We start from the raw sequence: 13,866 nt of genomic DNA on the forward strand, positions 1-13,866 counted from the left end.
AGGAAGGAAGGAAGGAAGGAAGGAAGGAAGGAAGGAAGGAAGGAAGGAAGGAAGGAAGGAAGGAAGGAAGGAAGGAAGGAAGGAAGGAAGGAAGGGGAGTTGAGTAAAGGGAGGGAGCGAAGGGGGTAGGGAGGGAGTTAGTTGAGTAAAGGGTTGCATATCAGATTTAGGGGAATAGTAGAATGAGGAGTTAGAGGGAGGACAATACAGATGTAACCAGTCATTTGAATGTGAAGTTTGAAGGCTAGCTGAGTTTCTATTTTACCAGGCAGGGATGGCCATTATCTTAAACAAAACAAACTGGCAGCATTTCTGCTTCTACTGTGTTTTTGTGAGTATACAACATATCTTATTTAGGCTGGTTTGTGGTACAGTAACATGGAGGTGCTGTACTCTCACATTCCATACCTTGTTTAAGTCACTAGGATCTAAACTTGTACTTTTATGACAAACTACAAACAAATACACAACAATAACCCCTTGCTTCTAAGTGAAACATACAGTATCAAAAAATATGGTGCAATAATGGACAACTCTTTAATATAGTTTTCTGGTATTGAACATCAGCTAAATGTAACAGTGACTTGATTCTTGTACAATTAATGTAGTTAGAAAGGTTATATTAACTACATATATTGTTCTTTCTAATAAATGTAAAGTGATCTTTAACTTCAAATATATACATCACTGTGTCAACCTTATAGCTTTATAGTCCTTCTGGCAGTTGACAACAAAAAGTCCTCTAATGTGAGATTAGTCGTCATAAAGATGGGACATAAGACATCACACTATATATTCCTCCATTATTGTAATTAGACATCATGACAAAATGGAGAATTAGACCGTTGAACATCCTAGGCCCCAGTATGTCAACAGAAAATGAAGACCAACCGGATCCGGGCTTTGGTCCAACTCTCTATTTTGATGCAACATACTCAGACAGAATCCCTTTAGCTAAAAGTGGTGCCAGTCCTACAGTGGCCTTCCCATTAAAGAGAAAGAGTTTCAGTTCTGAAAAAAAGTTTGTGTTAGGACATACAACACAAAAAGCTTTGTGAAAGTGTTAAACAAAGGCTTAGATTTTTTTTTACATGGGGAGAGTGTTATTTCAATCCAACAGTTTGCTTGAAACCCCTTAAAGCTTTACAGAAGCACTGCATGCTTTCGGACATGCTTGGGAATGAAATGCTTTGCTCAGGTACTTTCCATGCTATTGGCGATAAAGAAAAAAAATATATATATATTGGCTCTCACAAGTAAAAGTGAAAACACTTAGAAATCAGGTCAATGACTAAACTCTAAATGCAACCAGTCACCACCACTGAAAGCTTGTTCCTAATGGAAGACATACTAAACAGCATTTTCACGAGAGGAAACACCAACAACAAAAAACACAGAATTTATAACACTGTTGTGATTCACCCCAAAATAAAAACTTATTTGCACTTCATTGAATGAAATATGTTAGGGGTTATCAACACTTTGCGGGTTGAAAGGCACTTGGTTTAATGCATGCTGATTTTCTAAGTAATTTGCAATAGTAGGCCCACATTATATATATGATATATATATATGAAACACTTGGACACAAAAAGAATGGCACTTCAGAGAGGTCATGCTATATGTTACTGATATGCAACTGCACCTTGCTCATTCTAAACATCTATTATATAACAAAACAACTCAGGTCTCCTTATTAAGGATCATGTCAAAGTTGGGGAAATTAAAAGGCAGAGCTTTGGCATATAAGAACATGAATGGAGAAGTGATATCCTTATTATCCAGGAGAATTAGTTAGGGGCATTGGTTAGAGGTAGTGTCATAGGTCATGTAGCATTGGTTAGAGTTAATGTCATAGGTCATGTAGCATTGGTTAGAGTTAATGTCATAGGTCATGTAGCATTGGTTAGAGGTAATGTCATAGGTCATGTAGCATTGGTTAGAGGTAATGTCATAGGTCATGTAGCATTGGTTAGAGGTAATGTCATAGGTCATGTAGCATTGGTTAGAGGTAATGTCATAGGTCATGTAGCACCTTGAGAAAATGTTGTTTTTGTAAATAAACTAGTAAATAAATATGTCTCTCTCTATATATTTGCAGTACTTTAGCACAGAAGAAAATAGGATGTCATGTAAATGCTATTTTTTTTAATTGTGATTATTTCGCACAGTTGTATCTAACTAGGTCCACATTGTGGTGGTCTATGCTGGAATAATAAATTGCTCGTAAATCCTGTTCTTTTCTGTTTCCTGTGTGTGACATTAATCAAAGTTTAACTTCAATTCCTCTTACATGATTCCATATGTGTTATTTCATAGTTTTGATGTCTTCAATATTATTCTACAATGTAGAAAATAGTAAAAATAAAGAAAAACCCTTGAATGAGTAGGGGTGTCCAAACTTTTGACTGGTACTGTATATTTTTAGACTGCAAATTGACCGCAAGAAGCCCAAACAGCTATAATATTAGACTAAAACCTTGATTACATTTGGGGACATTGCACTGCGTAGGGTGCTGGTTTTTTGGATGTTAAAACGGGTTAAAACGGGTGCTCATTCAAAATCCCATGACACTTATTGTAAGAGTAGGGGTGTTCATCCCAGTGTCATGGCTAAATTCACAACCTGGCCACATTCCATCATGGCCACCTAATAATCCTCCTCATTCCTATTTGGCATACAGTGCATTCAGAAGGTATTCAGACCCCTTGACTTTTTCCACATGTTGTTACGTTACAGCCTTTATTATTAAATGGATAAAATATTGTTTTTATTCATCAATCTACACACAATACCCCATATTGACAAATCAAAAACAGTTTTTAGATTTTTTTGGCAAATTCATTTAAAAAAAAAAACAGAAATACCTTATTGACTTAAGTATTCAGACCCTTTGCTATGACACTCGAAATTGAGCTCAGGTGCATCCTGTTTCTGTTGATCATCCTTGAGATGTTTCTACAACTTGATTGGAGTCCACCTGTGGTAAATTCAATTTAATGGACATGATTTGGAAAGGCACACACCTGTCTATATAAGGTCCTACAGTTGACAGTGCATGTCAGAGCAAAAACAAATCCAGGAGATGCAAGGATTTGTGCGTAGAGCTCCGAGACAGGATTGTGTCGAGGCACAAATCTGGGGAAGGGTACCAAAAAATTGCCAAACTGAGCAATTGGTGAGAAGGGCCTTGGTCAGGGATGTGACCAAGAACCTGATGGTCACTCTGAAAGATCTCCAGAGTTCCTCTGTGGAGATGGGAGAGGCTTCCAGAAGGACAACCATTTCTGCAGCACTCCACCAATCAGGCCTTCATGGTAGAGTGGCCAGACGGAAGCCATTCCTCAGTAAAAGGCACAGGACAGCCCGCTTGGAGTTTGCCAAAAGGCACCTAAAGGACTCTCAGACCATGAGAAACAAGATTTATCTGGCCTGAATGCCAAGTGTCACATCTGGTGGAAACCTGGCACCATCCTTTTGGTGAAGCATGGTGGTGGCAGCATCATGCTGTGGGGATGTGTTTCAGCAGCAGGGACTGTGAGACTAGTCAGAAATGAGGGAAAGATGAATGGAGCAAAGTACAGAGAGATCCTTGATGAAAACCTGCTCCAGAGCGCTCAGGACCTCAGACTGGGCGAAGGTTCACCTTCCAACAGGACAACAACCCTAAGCACACAGCCAAGACAATGCAGGAGTGGCTTCGGGACAAGTCTCTGAATGTCCTTGAGTGGCCCAGCCAGAGCCTGGACTCGAACCCGATTGAACATCTCTGGAGAGGCGCTCCCCATCCATCCTGACAGAGCTTGAGAGGATCTGCAGAGAGGAATGGGAGAAACTCCCCAAATACAGGTGTGCCATGCTTGTAGCGCCATATGTATTTTTTTATATAAATGTGCATAAATGTCTAAAAAACATTTTTTGCTTTGTCATTATGGGGTATTGTGTGGAGATTGATGAGGGGATTTAAAAAAAAATTAAAACACTTTAGAATAAGGCTGTAATGTAAACACAATGTGGGAAAAGTCAAGGGGTGTGAATACTTTCCGAATGCACTCTATATCACTCTTCACCTCTCCACCTGACGGTTGATGTGTGGTGAGCGTTCTGACACAAAAAGGGTTGCCGTGCATCACTGAGGTGGATGCTACATATTGATGGCGAATGAGGTGAATTTCTCTCTGCTATATAAAGCACTTTGAGTACCTCAGTTGGTAGAAAAGAGCTATATAAATCCAATCAATATATTATTTGGATACGATCACATACACTGCCATTCAAAAGTTTGGGGTCACTTAGAAATGTCCTTGTTTTTGAAAGAAAAGCGATTATTTTTATTTTTTTATTTTTTTTGTCCATTAAAATAACATCAAATTGATCAGAAATACAGTCTAGACAAAAATGACTATTGTAGCTGGAAACGGCTGATTCTTAATAGAATATCTACATAGGCGTACAGAGGCCCATTATCAGCAACCATCACTCCTGTGTTTCAATGCCACGTTGTGTTAGCTAATCCAAGTTTGTAATTTTAAAAGGCTAATTGATCATTAGAAAACCATTTTGCAATTATGTTAGCACAGCTGAAAACTGTTGTTCTGATTTAAAGAAGCAATAAAACTGGCCTTCTTTAGACTAGTTGAGTATCTGGAGCATCAGCATTTGTGGGTTTGATTACAGGCTCAAAATGGCCAGAAACAATGTCCTTTCTTCTGAAACTCGTCAGTCTATTCTTATTCTGAGAAATGAAGGCGAGAAATTGCCAAGAAACTGAAACTCTCGTACACCGCTGTGCACCAAATACATTAGTGTCTAGTTTGAGAAACCGACGCCTCACAAGTCCTCAACTGGCAGCTTTATTAAATAGTACCAGAAAAACACTAGTCTCGTGAAGAGGCGTCTCCGGGATGCTGGCCTTCTAGGCAGAGCTACTCTCCAGTGTCTATGTTCTTCTGCCCATCTTAATCTTTTATTTTTATTGGCCAGTCTGAGATATGGCTTTTTCTTTGCAACTCTGCCTAGAAGGCCAGCATTCCGGAGTCGCTTCTTCAATGTTGATGTTGAGACTAGTGATTTGCGGGTAGTATTTAATGAAGCTGCCATTTGAGGACTTGTGAGGTGTCTATTTCTCAAACTAGACACTAATGTACTTGTCCTCTTGCTCAGTTGTGCACCGGGGCGTCCCACTCCTCTTTCTATTCTGGTTAGACAGTTTGCGCTGTTCTGTGAAAGGAGTAGTACACAGCTTTGTATGAGATCTTCAGTTTCTTGGCAATTTCTCGTATTTCTGATCAATTTGATGTTAATTCAATGGACAATTTTTTAAATTTTCTTTAAAAAACACGGGCATTTCTAATCGTCCCCAAACTTTTGAACGGTAGTGTGTCTTTCTATTATGTGTGGGAATACTTGGGAAGAGATTTCTGAAATTAAAACATCTTGGAGCTGATTTCCTGGTGTTTTTACAGTCTTATGTCAACAATGAAAATATCTCCCCCACTCAAAAAATCTCTGAAAACTTGGACAAAATTCAAACAGCTGACCACTAGTTACTGAAAGTTTTCCCACCATCTAATATTGTAGCGTGAGGAAATCTAATTATGGGTTGGGCCGAATTATTCTAATTTTCTCAATAAATGTTTCTGTTCCCAAAACTAGAATATGTTACAAACACATTGCATTACGTTTTATAGACTTGTCGTTTTGCCAAAGTTGTACAAAAATGCGTTGTTTAGATGGAGTGCAGGGTGGAATTGAGTTTGTGTACACGCGCACTTCACATAAGAGGCGTTCCCTAACGGAAATATGCAAATAAATGATACAACGCACCAATAGCCGTTGCCAACCTCATTGATTGTTCTGCTCACTATGCTTCATTTGCTCCCACTGTAACACACACAGACACAGATGAACTACCTTGGGTTAGTTATAAATATGTTGTATTATGTTCGACTCACCAACCGGATATGAGTTATGTCAATGTTTAACATCCTGTCCACGTGTACGGGAAACCGAGTGGAGAGTTTATTTTATTTTGTGAAATAAGCAATGGAGGCTGAGGACCTTTACATCAAACCAGGTATTTTCTGTCCAATTGAATGCTTCTACTGTGTTAATTTATCTAGAATATGTAATTACATACATGTTGGTGGTATCAGTTTACTGCAACTCTACTATGGTGAGAATTAGTTTGAAGGCATACTAGCAGAAGCAAGCTAGTTTGATAGTTAGTTAGCTAGCTAGCTAACAAAGTTGTAAAAACTTTTGGAATATGCTTTTGCCTTTACTTAATGCTCTTCACCTTAGTTGTCTCCCCAGTGCTTTAGGGCATCTAGTTTGAGTATGACTACTGGTACATCACATTATGTTGGTGACGATTATAAGCAGTTTTGATCACGTGTATGACTGAATGTGTACTACAAGCTAACTGGTTAATGGTTGTTTCATCCATCTGTTCTCATATTCTGATAGGTCTTTTGAAATAAAACTCTCACTGGCTTTATTACCCAAGGTAACCAGGAGCGGGGCTGGAATGACCCTCCACAGTTTTCCTACGGTTTGCAGACAGCAGCACAAGGTGCACCCAAGAGGACCCCTCTCAACAAGAGAGTGCCCCCACCTCAACTCACTGGATCCCTCAGTACGTTCTCTAGACTGTCGGAAAGAAATGTATACATTCACACCTTGAACATGTTTAGAAATCCATTAATCTTTGGGAGTATCATGGTACTTTGCTGTCTACTCAGGGGCTGTGTGATTGTCTTTCTGATGTCTGCACTTTCCCTAGAATGTCAGAGGAGATGATGAATCATACTGGTTCTATTTATCCACAGTAGTGGTGCGGGGTCCGCTGTTTGTTCACCTGCCCTCAATTGCCAACAACCCATCCGCAACCGCCTGACTATATGTGATAAAGTGAAAATCCCAACCCTAACTCTAGAATAGCTGCAGAACAATTTTTTTGACATGGGGTGCAGGATTTTGTTTTGCCTGATTTTAGATATGTTTCTGGTTATAATTTCAGACATTTTGGTAGCTATTTGTTAGTCCATTTTTCTATAATTAGATGCATGTAGCTCCTCTTTTGTCATATGTTGCCCAAGAAGAGTAAATAAACCCTTGCTCAACAGAATAATGTCATAGATCGATAGAATGAATGCTTCAATCTAGTTGACATTGGTTCAATTCTGTCATCTTTCACGGAGCAAAGATGTTTAGGGACTGGGTAGAAAATACAATAAAGCAAAAAGAAACAGGAAAGCATTTCTGTGCAAAATGTCCAAATGACATCAGTTTGACTGGTTGCAAGGAAAAAGAAAGCTGAAAACCACCCAAAGTGTTTCTGATAAGATTTCAGAATATTGCATGTTTTATGTGGTTGAAATGCTATCAGCTATTATTATGCTTTGATGATGAAGACAGCAACTACAGTTCGTGTCTCTGAGCATTGCATTCTCTCAAGATGCAGAAATAAATCATATTTCTCCACTCTTGTTCCAAAGTCCCAATTTTGCCTACATTTGGTGTATAATTTTACACCAATAAATGCATAATTCTGCAGGAGCTATCATTAAGGCTGTAGCCCTACTCACATGGGACTAGTATTACTACAGAATGTTGGTTATGTATTTATTTCCCAGAATGTCTGTTATTTCAGAGGATGATTTGAATGGGATATGTTTTTTTCCAAACTGCCCTCTAAATCTACTTATTTTATTTTTATGACAGTTGACGGAAGACTGGAAGTTTTTTTTCTAGTTGTGATGCTATTTGAACAAGTCCAGGCAATAACAGGCTACGCTGATAACTCAAGCTTGGTTTCTAAACCATACCAAACCATCATTGGAATAGTGTCGCCATAATATTTGAATTGAGGAAGTGTGATCGTAGTCAGTATGATATTTTAGGCTATGGAGGAGAAAGTGAACTTGTTCCAATCGTTTAGCTCAGTTGTATGCTGCTTTGCCATCTATTAACAGCAAGGGTAGGATCGTTGTTTTATGATGCATTTGGCGACGTTCAATTCATTTGAACAAAACGCATAGGGGCGACAGGGTAGCCTAGTGGTTAGTGTTGGACTAGTAATCGGAAGGTTGCAAGTTCAAATCCCCGAGCTGACATGGTACAAATCTGTCGTTCTGCCCCTGAACAAGGCAGTTAACCCACTGTTCCTAGGCCGTCATTGAAAATAAGAATTTGTTCTTAAACCTGACTTGCTAGTTAAATAAAGGTACAATAAAAAAGAAAGAAAAGCATTCCCTGTGAATGTTGCTACATGTAGGCCCTTCATATGGCTATGCGCAGCACTTCGTTCAATTTATCCAATCAGTTATTGTTTTCTTGCTTAAACTGTGAGCTACACCTGTAAAACCCAGACATTTCTCTTAAAACACAGGGATGTCGATTCGCACAGGACTAGTGCGAATCGAGGTCTTTGGAGTTTGCCAAAAAACAGACGGTTATTCTGGTTAGTCAATGTACAAATGTAATTTTCCATTTAACCCATCTAAACAGTAGGCTACAGTTTCTTTGACATGGCATAGGCCTATTTGAAGTCCCGTCTTGTAACTGTCGAATTTGTATAGTGCCTCACAACCATCACACATAACAGCCGTCACTACTATCGTCCGCTTTTATCCCTTCACCAAATCTTTCCCAAACGTTACTTTTCTGTCCTTCCCTTCTCTTTATTTTCAACTCTCCTTTCGCAACTTTTGTCTTATTGAATTAAACCGCCCCGCAGATATAACTGTGGCTTATGAGTCATACCACGCATCACTAATCCACAGGTCCGGTCCCAGGAACTTCTCCAACCTCAACAGTTCCGATGACTCCTCCTACCAACCCACTGGCCCCTCCTCCATGTAGTATGAACATGCCCCCTCGGCCATGTCAGGTTGCAGCCCCTCCTGTTGGTGGGATGATGATGATGGCCACATCTCCACCACCTTGCCATGTGGTAGAGCACACAGAGTCTGCCAGTGACCAATCAGAAAGTGAGCCAGATGTCGTCGACGTAGTTACTCTTCTCAACTGGGCACTGACAGCTTGTCGACACACAGTCAAAGTAAGAAGGATTTCTCTAGCTCTAGAATTCCCAGCCACAGTTGACACACCATTTACAAATAGCATTGTGTATGCAGTTCTGTCATTTCGGTTAACCCAAAACTAAAATCGAGTGTAATTTTTGTCAGATGTCATCTGGCCATGAGAAATGTGTAGCTCTGTTATTGTGTACAGGGTGAAATGACACTCACTGCTTTACCAACCCAAAATGCTGAATGTTTGACATGTGCCCCTTGCAGAAACAGGTGTGTGACGATGTGGCGAAGCGCTTGAAGCTCTTTGAGGACATGTGGAGGTCTGGGAAGTTGTCACTTCCTGTTAGACGAAGAATGAATGGACTGGTGCAAGGTAGGAGAACCTGTTCACTTTGATAGATGTCATATTTCTGCTGAGGAAAAATACATGGGTCAATAAGCGGCTCACCCATTTAAATGAAAGACATTTTTTGAAATGAGCCAAAACGCATCTGTGCTGCTCCTGTCTTTATGCTCCTGTCAGAGCTGAAGAGCTGGAACTGGGACGCTGCTGATGAAGTCCATCGGGCTCTGATGGTTGACCATGTTAACGAGGTCAGTCAGTGGATGGTGGGGGTCAAACGTCTCATCGCTGAAACACGCAACTTGAACTCAGATCTTCTGCACAGACAGGAGGTAGACCGGAGTCTAGACACCAGCAGCACCGCTAACTCCAACTAGATCAATAATTATACTTTTGGAACTTTTTTATTAGGTTATGGCATCCTGAGGCCTCTCGGTCGTCCTTGTGAAAGCCGTTGAAATTCTTAACTTTTAGTCTAACTCTGTCTTTTGATTTTGCAAATATTTTGACATGGGTTTCCTGTAGTTATGCAATATGCATTTTTTTTTAAATATATTTTTTAACATTCTATGAATTGCATTTGATCGCAGTGTCGATTGCTATTACCGAGATCCACCAATTCAGACAATACAAAGAGAGCTTTTATCTAAACATTTTTTATGGCGACATTGTTTACGTTTGGTAGTCTTTCCTTGTCGTGTCTTGTTTGATTTAAGGTGCTTATATCAAAGATGGCAGTAATACCATATTTATTTTGGCCATTCTCTGGTGTATAGTCTCCCTTGGACAGCCTTGTAAAAAGTATTTTTCTGGAGCTGGGACTAAGATCACTTTATTCATCCAATTGTACACGGTACTATGTATTATTCCTGATGCATGAGAAAGCTTAACACTTGACAGTTTTCAATGACCTGTCACCCCCTGTGTGCTATACATAATCATAAGAGCAATAACTACAATAACAATGTAAAAGCCATCATCTGCTTATGTTGGCAGTGGCATTGCACTTTAAGATGGACCATACATGAGACAAAATAAATCAGATTTGTGGTGAAAGTAGTTCTTGTTTTGTTTTTTACATTTAGTTATGTATCAGGTAAGTTAATGAATTTGATCACAGACTGTTATTTCTGTTTGTTCTGTAGTTAGACAATGAGGATGTTCCAGCTTTTCATACTGGTTGGTCTTCCTCCATAGAGACAGATGCCAGGAGAAGCCACAAACTCTCACCAATAGGTGGCGTTTTAGGCCTATTTATCACTGGTGACCGTGTTGAATGGAGCTAGGATTTCTAGAGAAACTTGGGCACTTTATGAGATGGGTGGAAACAAGATTTTCAGTTTTCATTTTATAGACATGAGGTGTGGCTTCGTTTTGACCATGTGAGAACTGTGACGACAACTACAACGTTGTTTATTGTTACTATGTGAGACTGTTTATTGTTGCTAAGTGAGAGTAATTCATGTGAACTCATTACGAATAATGTCATACATTTGATAATTGCCCCGGTCGACATATGAAAGATTGGCGCAAGAATATGTTGGAGTAAGGTCTGAATGTTTTGAGGTAATTGATCTTAAAGGAGGAGAGATTGCTGATTCAGATCTCCTGTGCTTTATCGGAGAGAGTGCGATTGCATGTTGGCAGGGTCGAGGTTTTGTTCAGTACAATCTGTGTTTACTGATTCCCGATACTGTATCTGTGTGGTACTGAAGAACCTGATGTCTGGGTTGGGACTAATACTGTATCTCTCTGTGGTACTGAATAACCTGATGCCTGGGTTGGGGTTAATACAGTATCTCTGTGCTATTGAAGCAGGGATTGTGTTAACGCATGATTCAGCTAAAATAAAGAAAAAATATCTGTGTTTTGTAAATGCAGATACTAAAAATAAAAAATCTTATTGTAAATTCTGCTAGGCTACAAATTATGAATGTAATAGGGCTAATTTTGTGCTTCGGTTGCACTTCACTCGGATGAAATATCTTTGCTCTCCTCATTGGATCACTAGTGATGGGCATTCTGAGTCTTTTCAGTGAACCAGCTCATTTGGGTCTGTTCACTTAAAAAAAAAATTGGGGCTTATTTGGTTCATTTTGAGCCTGCGGATTCACCCTCTTAGAGACTCATTTTGTAACGTGTCTGCAGATAGTCATTGTTTTGATCTTAAAAAGCAGTAGTAGCAATATGCAAATCAGGGAGCCAAATGAACGGCTCTTTCACTGATGCGTTTTGGTTCCCGAATGATCAGCCAGCATTTTGACTGTGTTTCTACGTTCACCTAAAAAAGATCTGTTCAAAAAGAGCCGTTCGTTCACAATTTATCATTGTTACAGGTGTAAATATGTACACCTCAACACAGTCGATGAAGAGGGTATGACAACTCCTCTTCCCCCTCAGGAGACTGAAAAGATTTGGCATGCACCCTAAGATCCTGAAAAAGCACCACCAAGAGTGGCTGCATCACTGCTTGGTATGGCAACTGCTCGGCATCTGACCACAAGGTGAAACAGAGGGTAGTGCGCACGGCGCAACACTGGGGCCGAACTCCCTGCCATCTAGGACCTCTATATCAGGCGGTGTCAGAGGAAGGCCCTAAAAATCTCCAGCCACCCAAGTCAAAGACTGTTCTCTCTGCTGCCACACGGCAAGTGGTACGGAGTCAGGGACCAAAAGGCACCTGAAAAGTTTCCGACCTCAAGACTGCTGAACAGTTGATCAAATGGCCACCCGGACAATTTACATTGACCCCCTTGATTATTTATTAAATAATCTTAATTGTTTGTGTTATTTAGTTTTTTTTAAATGTAGTAAATATTTGTCTTTTTAACTTTGTTGTTGGGAATGGACTCGTAAGTAAGCATTTCACTGTAAAGTCTACACCTGTTGCATTCAATGCGTTTTATTTTATTTTGATCTATTATAATTCATATTGTATTTTTTATTATTGCTTCTGCACTTATTGCTCCTGCACTGTTGGAGCTCGGAGTTTAAGGATTTCACTGTATCCTGCTATTAAATCTGCGACCCTGTTCGTGTGATGACTAAACTCATCTAGTCTAACAAACAATGGTGTCTGGTGTACGGTAGTAAACTCTGTTTGTAGGCTAATCATGGAAGGTTGGACATACAACAGCTCTGCCAGCCACTGTCGTCACAAGGCCTTGTGTCAAAACCACTCCCCTGTCATTATTTATTTGGTGAGAACATTGACATAAAAAGTATTGGGAAGCAAACTTAAATTTAATGAAAGGAATGTGCATTTATAGTGTTGATTTCAACACCTACTGCATAGTCTACAATACAAGCAGCCACGCTGTGGAGGTTGAGAAATGATCTTGTGTTATTACACACATCACACCATGCCAGGGCATCAGCACTCCTTAAATCCTGAGTGGCTGGCTGTTGTATCGGATGTTTTCTCATCCAAGCAATGGTGTATTGAATTGTGAAATGCCTTTCATGGATTAGTTCTTACATTTCCTGATTCATCTCCAGATTACTGGTAGGTGGTTGTTTTCATTCCACAAAGTCAACATTCCAAAATCCTGGTCAAAGTGAAAGCATTAACATTATCTGATGCAGTTACACCTATAAAAACAGTTTCATGTTAGAGTTAACTGATGCTATTTCTTTGTATCTTGCCCAGATCTTAGTTTGGTCTCCATGGTTTGTGTGTGGAGGAGTCTACCGCCACCTACAGTACACAATCAACTGTTGTAAAGTTTCCCCGTTAGCTCCTGAGAAAAGGCTAATCTTTTTTGTTTGTTCAACAACAGTTAATTTTGTTAAATTTGTTTATCAACCATTTTGTTTGCACCGTTACTTGTAGAGGAAGGTCCAGTAGGTCATCCAGTGCATTCTGAAAGTATTCAGACCCCTTGAATTTCCCCACATTTGTTATGTTATAGCCTTATTTGCAAAAAATCCTGCGCAATCTACACACAATACCCCATAATGACAACACAATACCCCACAATGACATCACAATACCCCATAATGACATCACAGTACCCCATAATGACAACACAATACCCCCTAATGACAAAGTGAAAACACCCCTTTTTAGAAAATTTTCTAATTTATTAAAAATGTAAAACAGTATTCAGACCCTTTTGCTATGAGACTCAAATTTGAGCTCCGGTGCCATCCTGTTTCCATTGATGTTTCTACAACTTGATTGGAGTCCACCTGTGATAAATTCAATTGATTGGACATGATTTGGAAAGGCACACACCTGTATATATAAGGTCCCACTGTCAGAGCAATGTCAGAGCAAAAACCAAGCCATGAGATTGAGGGAATTGTCTGTAGAGCGCCAAGACAAGATTGTGATCTGGGGAAGGGTACCAAAACATTTGAAGGTCTTCACAGTCATTCTTAAATGGAAGAAGTTTGGAGCCACCAAAATTCTTCCTAGAGCTGGCTGCCCTGCCAAACTGAAAAATCGGGAGAAGGTTCTTGGTCAGGGAGGTGACCAAGAA

General features: G+C 39.8%; 1 protein-coding gene and 1 long non-coding RNA gene across 2 annotated transcripts; both read left to right on the top strand.

The window, feature by feature from the left end:
- Nucleotides 1-77: 77 nt before the first annotated feature.
- LOC112231120 lies at nucleotides 78-2,238 on the top strand. Its single transcript, XR_006080718.1, has 2 exons — nucleotides 78-1,825; nucleotides 1,859-2,238. It is a non-coding gene; the product is annotated as an uncharacterized LOC112231120 (long non-coding RNA).
- A 3,622-nt stretch (nucleotides 2,239-5,860) lies between these two features.
- On the top strand, nucleotides 5,861-10,441 carry LOC112231121 (steroid receptor RNA activator 1). Its single transcript, XM_024397687.2, has 5 exons — nucleotides 5,861-6,077; nucleotides 6,510-6,638; nucleotides 8,788-9,065; nucleotides 9,304-9,412; nucleotides 9,563-10,441. The coding sequence occupies exons 1-5, from the start codon at nucleotides 6,047-6,049 to the stop codon at nucleotides 9,757-9,759; spliced, it is 744 nt and encodes a 247-aa protein (XP_024253455.1). The 5' UTR covers nucleotides 5,861-6,046; the 3' UTR covers nucleotides 9,760-10,441.
- The last annotated feature ends 3,425 nt before the right edge of the window (nucleotides 10,442-13,866 follow it).

Source organism: Oncorhynchus tshawytscha, linkage group LG33 (genome assembly GCF_018296145.1).
Source record: "Oncorhynchus tshawytscha isolate Ot180627B linkage group LG33, Otsh_v2.0, whole genome shotgun sequence".
Classification (NCBI taxonomy): Eukaryota; Metazoa; Chordata; class Actinopteri; order Salmoniformes; family Salmonidae; genus Oncorhynchus; species Oncorhynchus tshawytscha.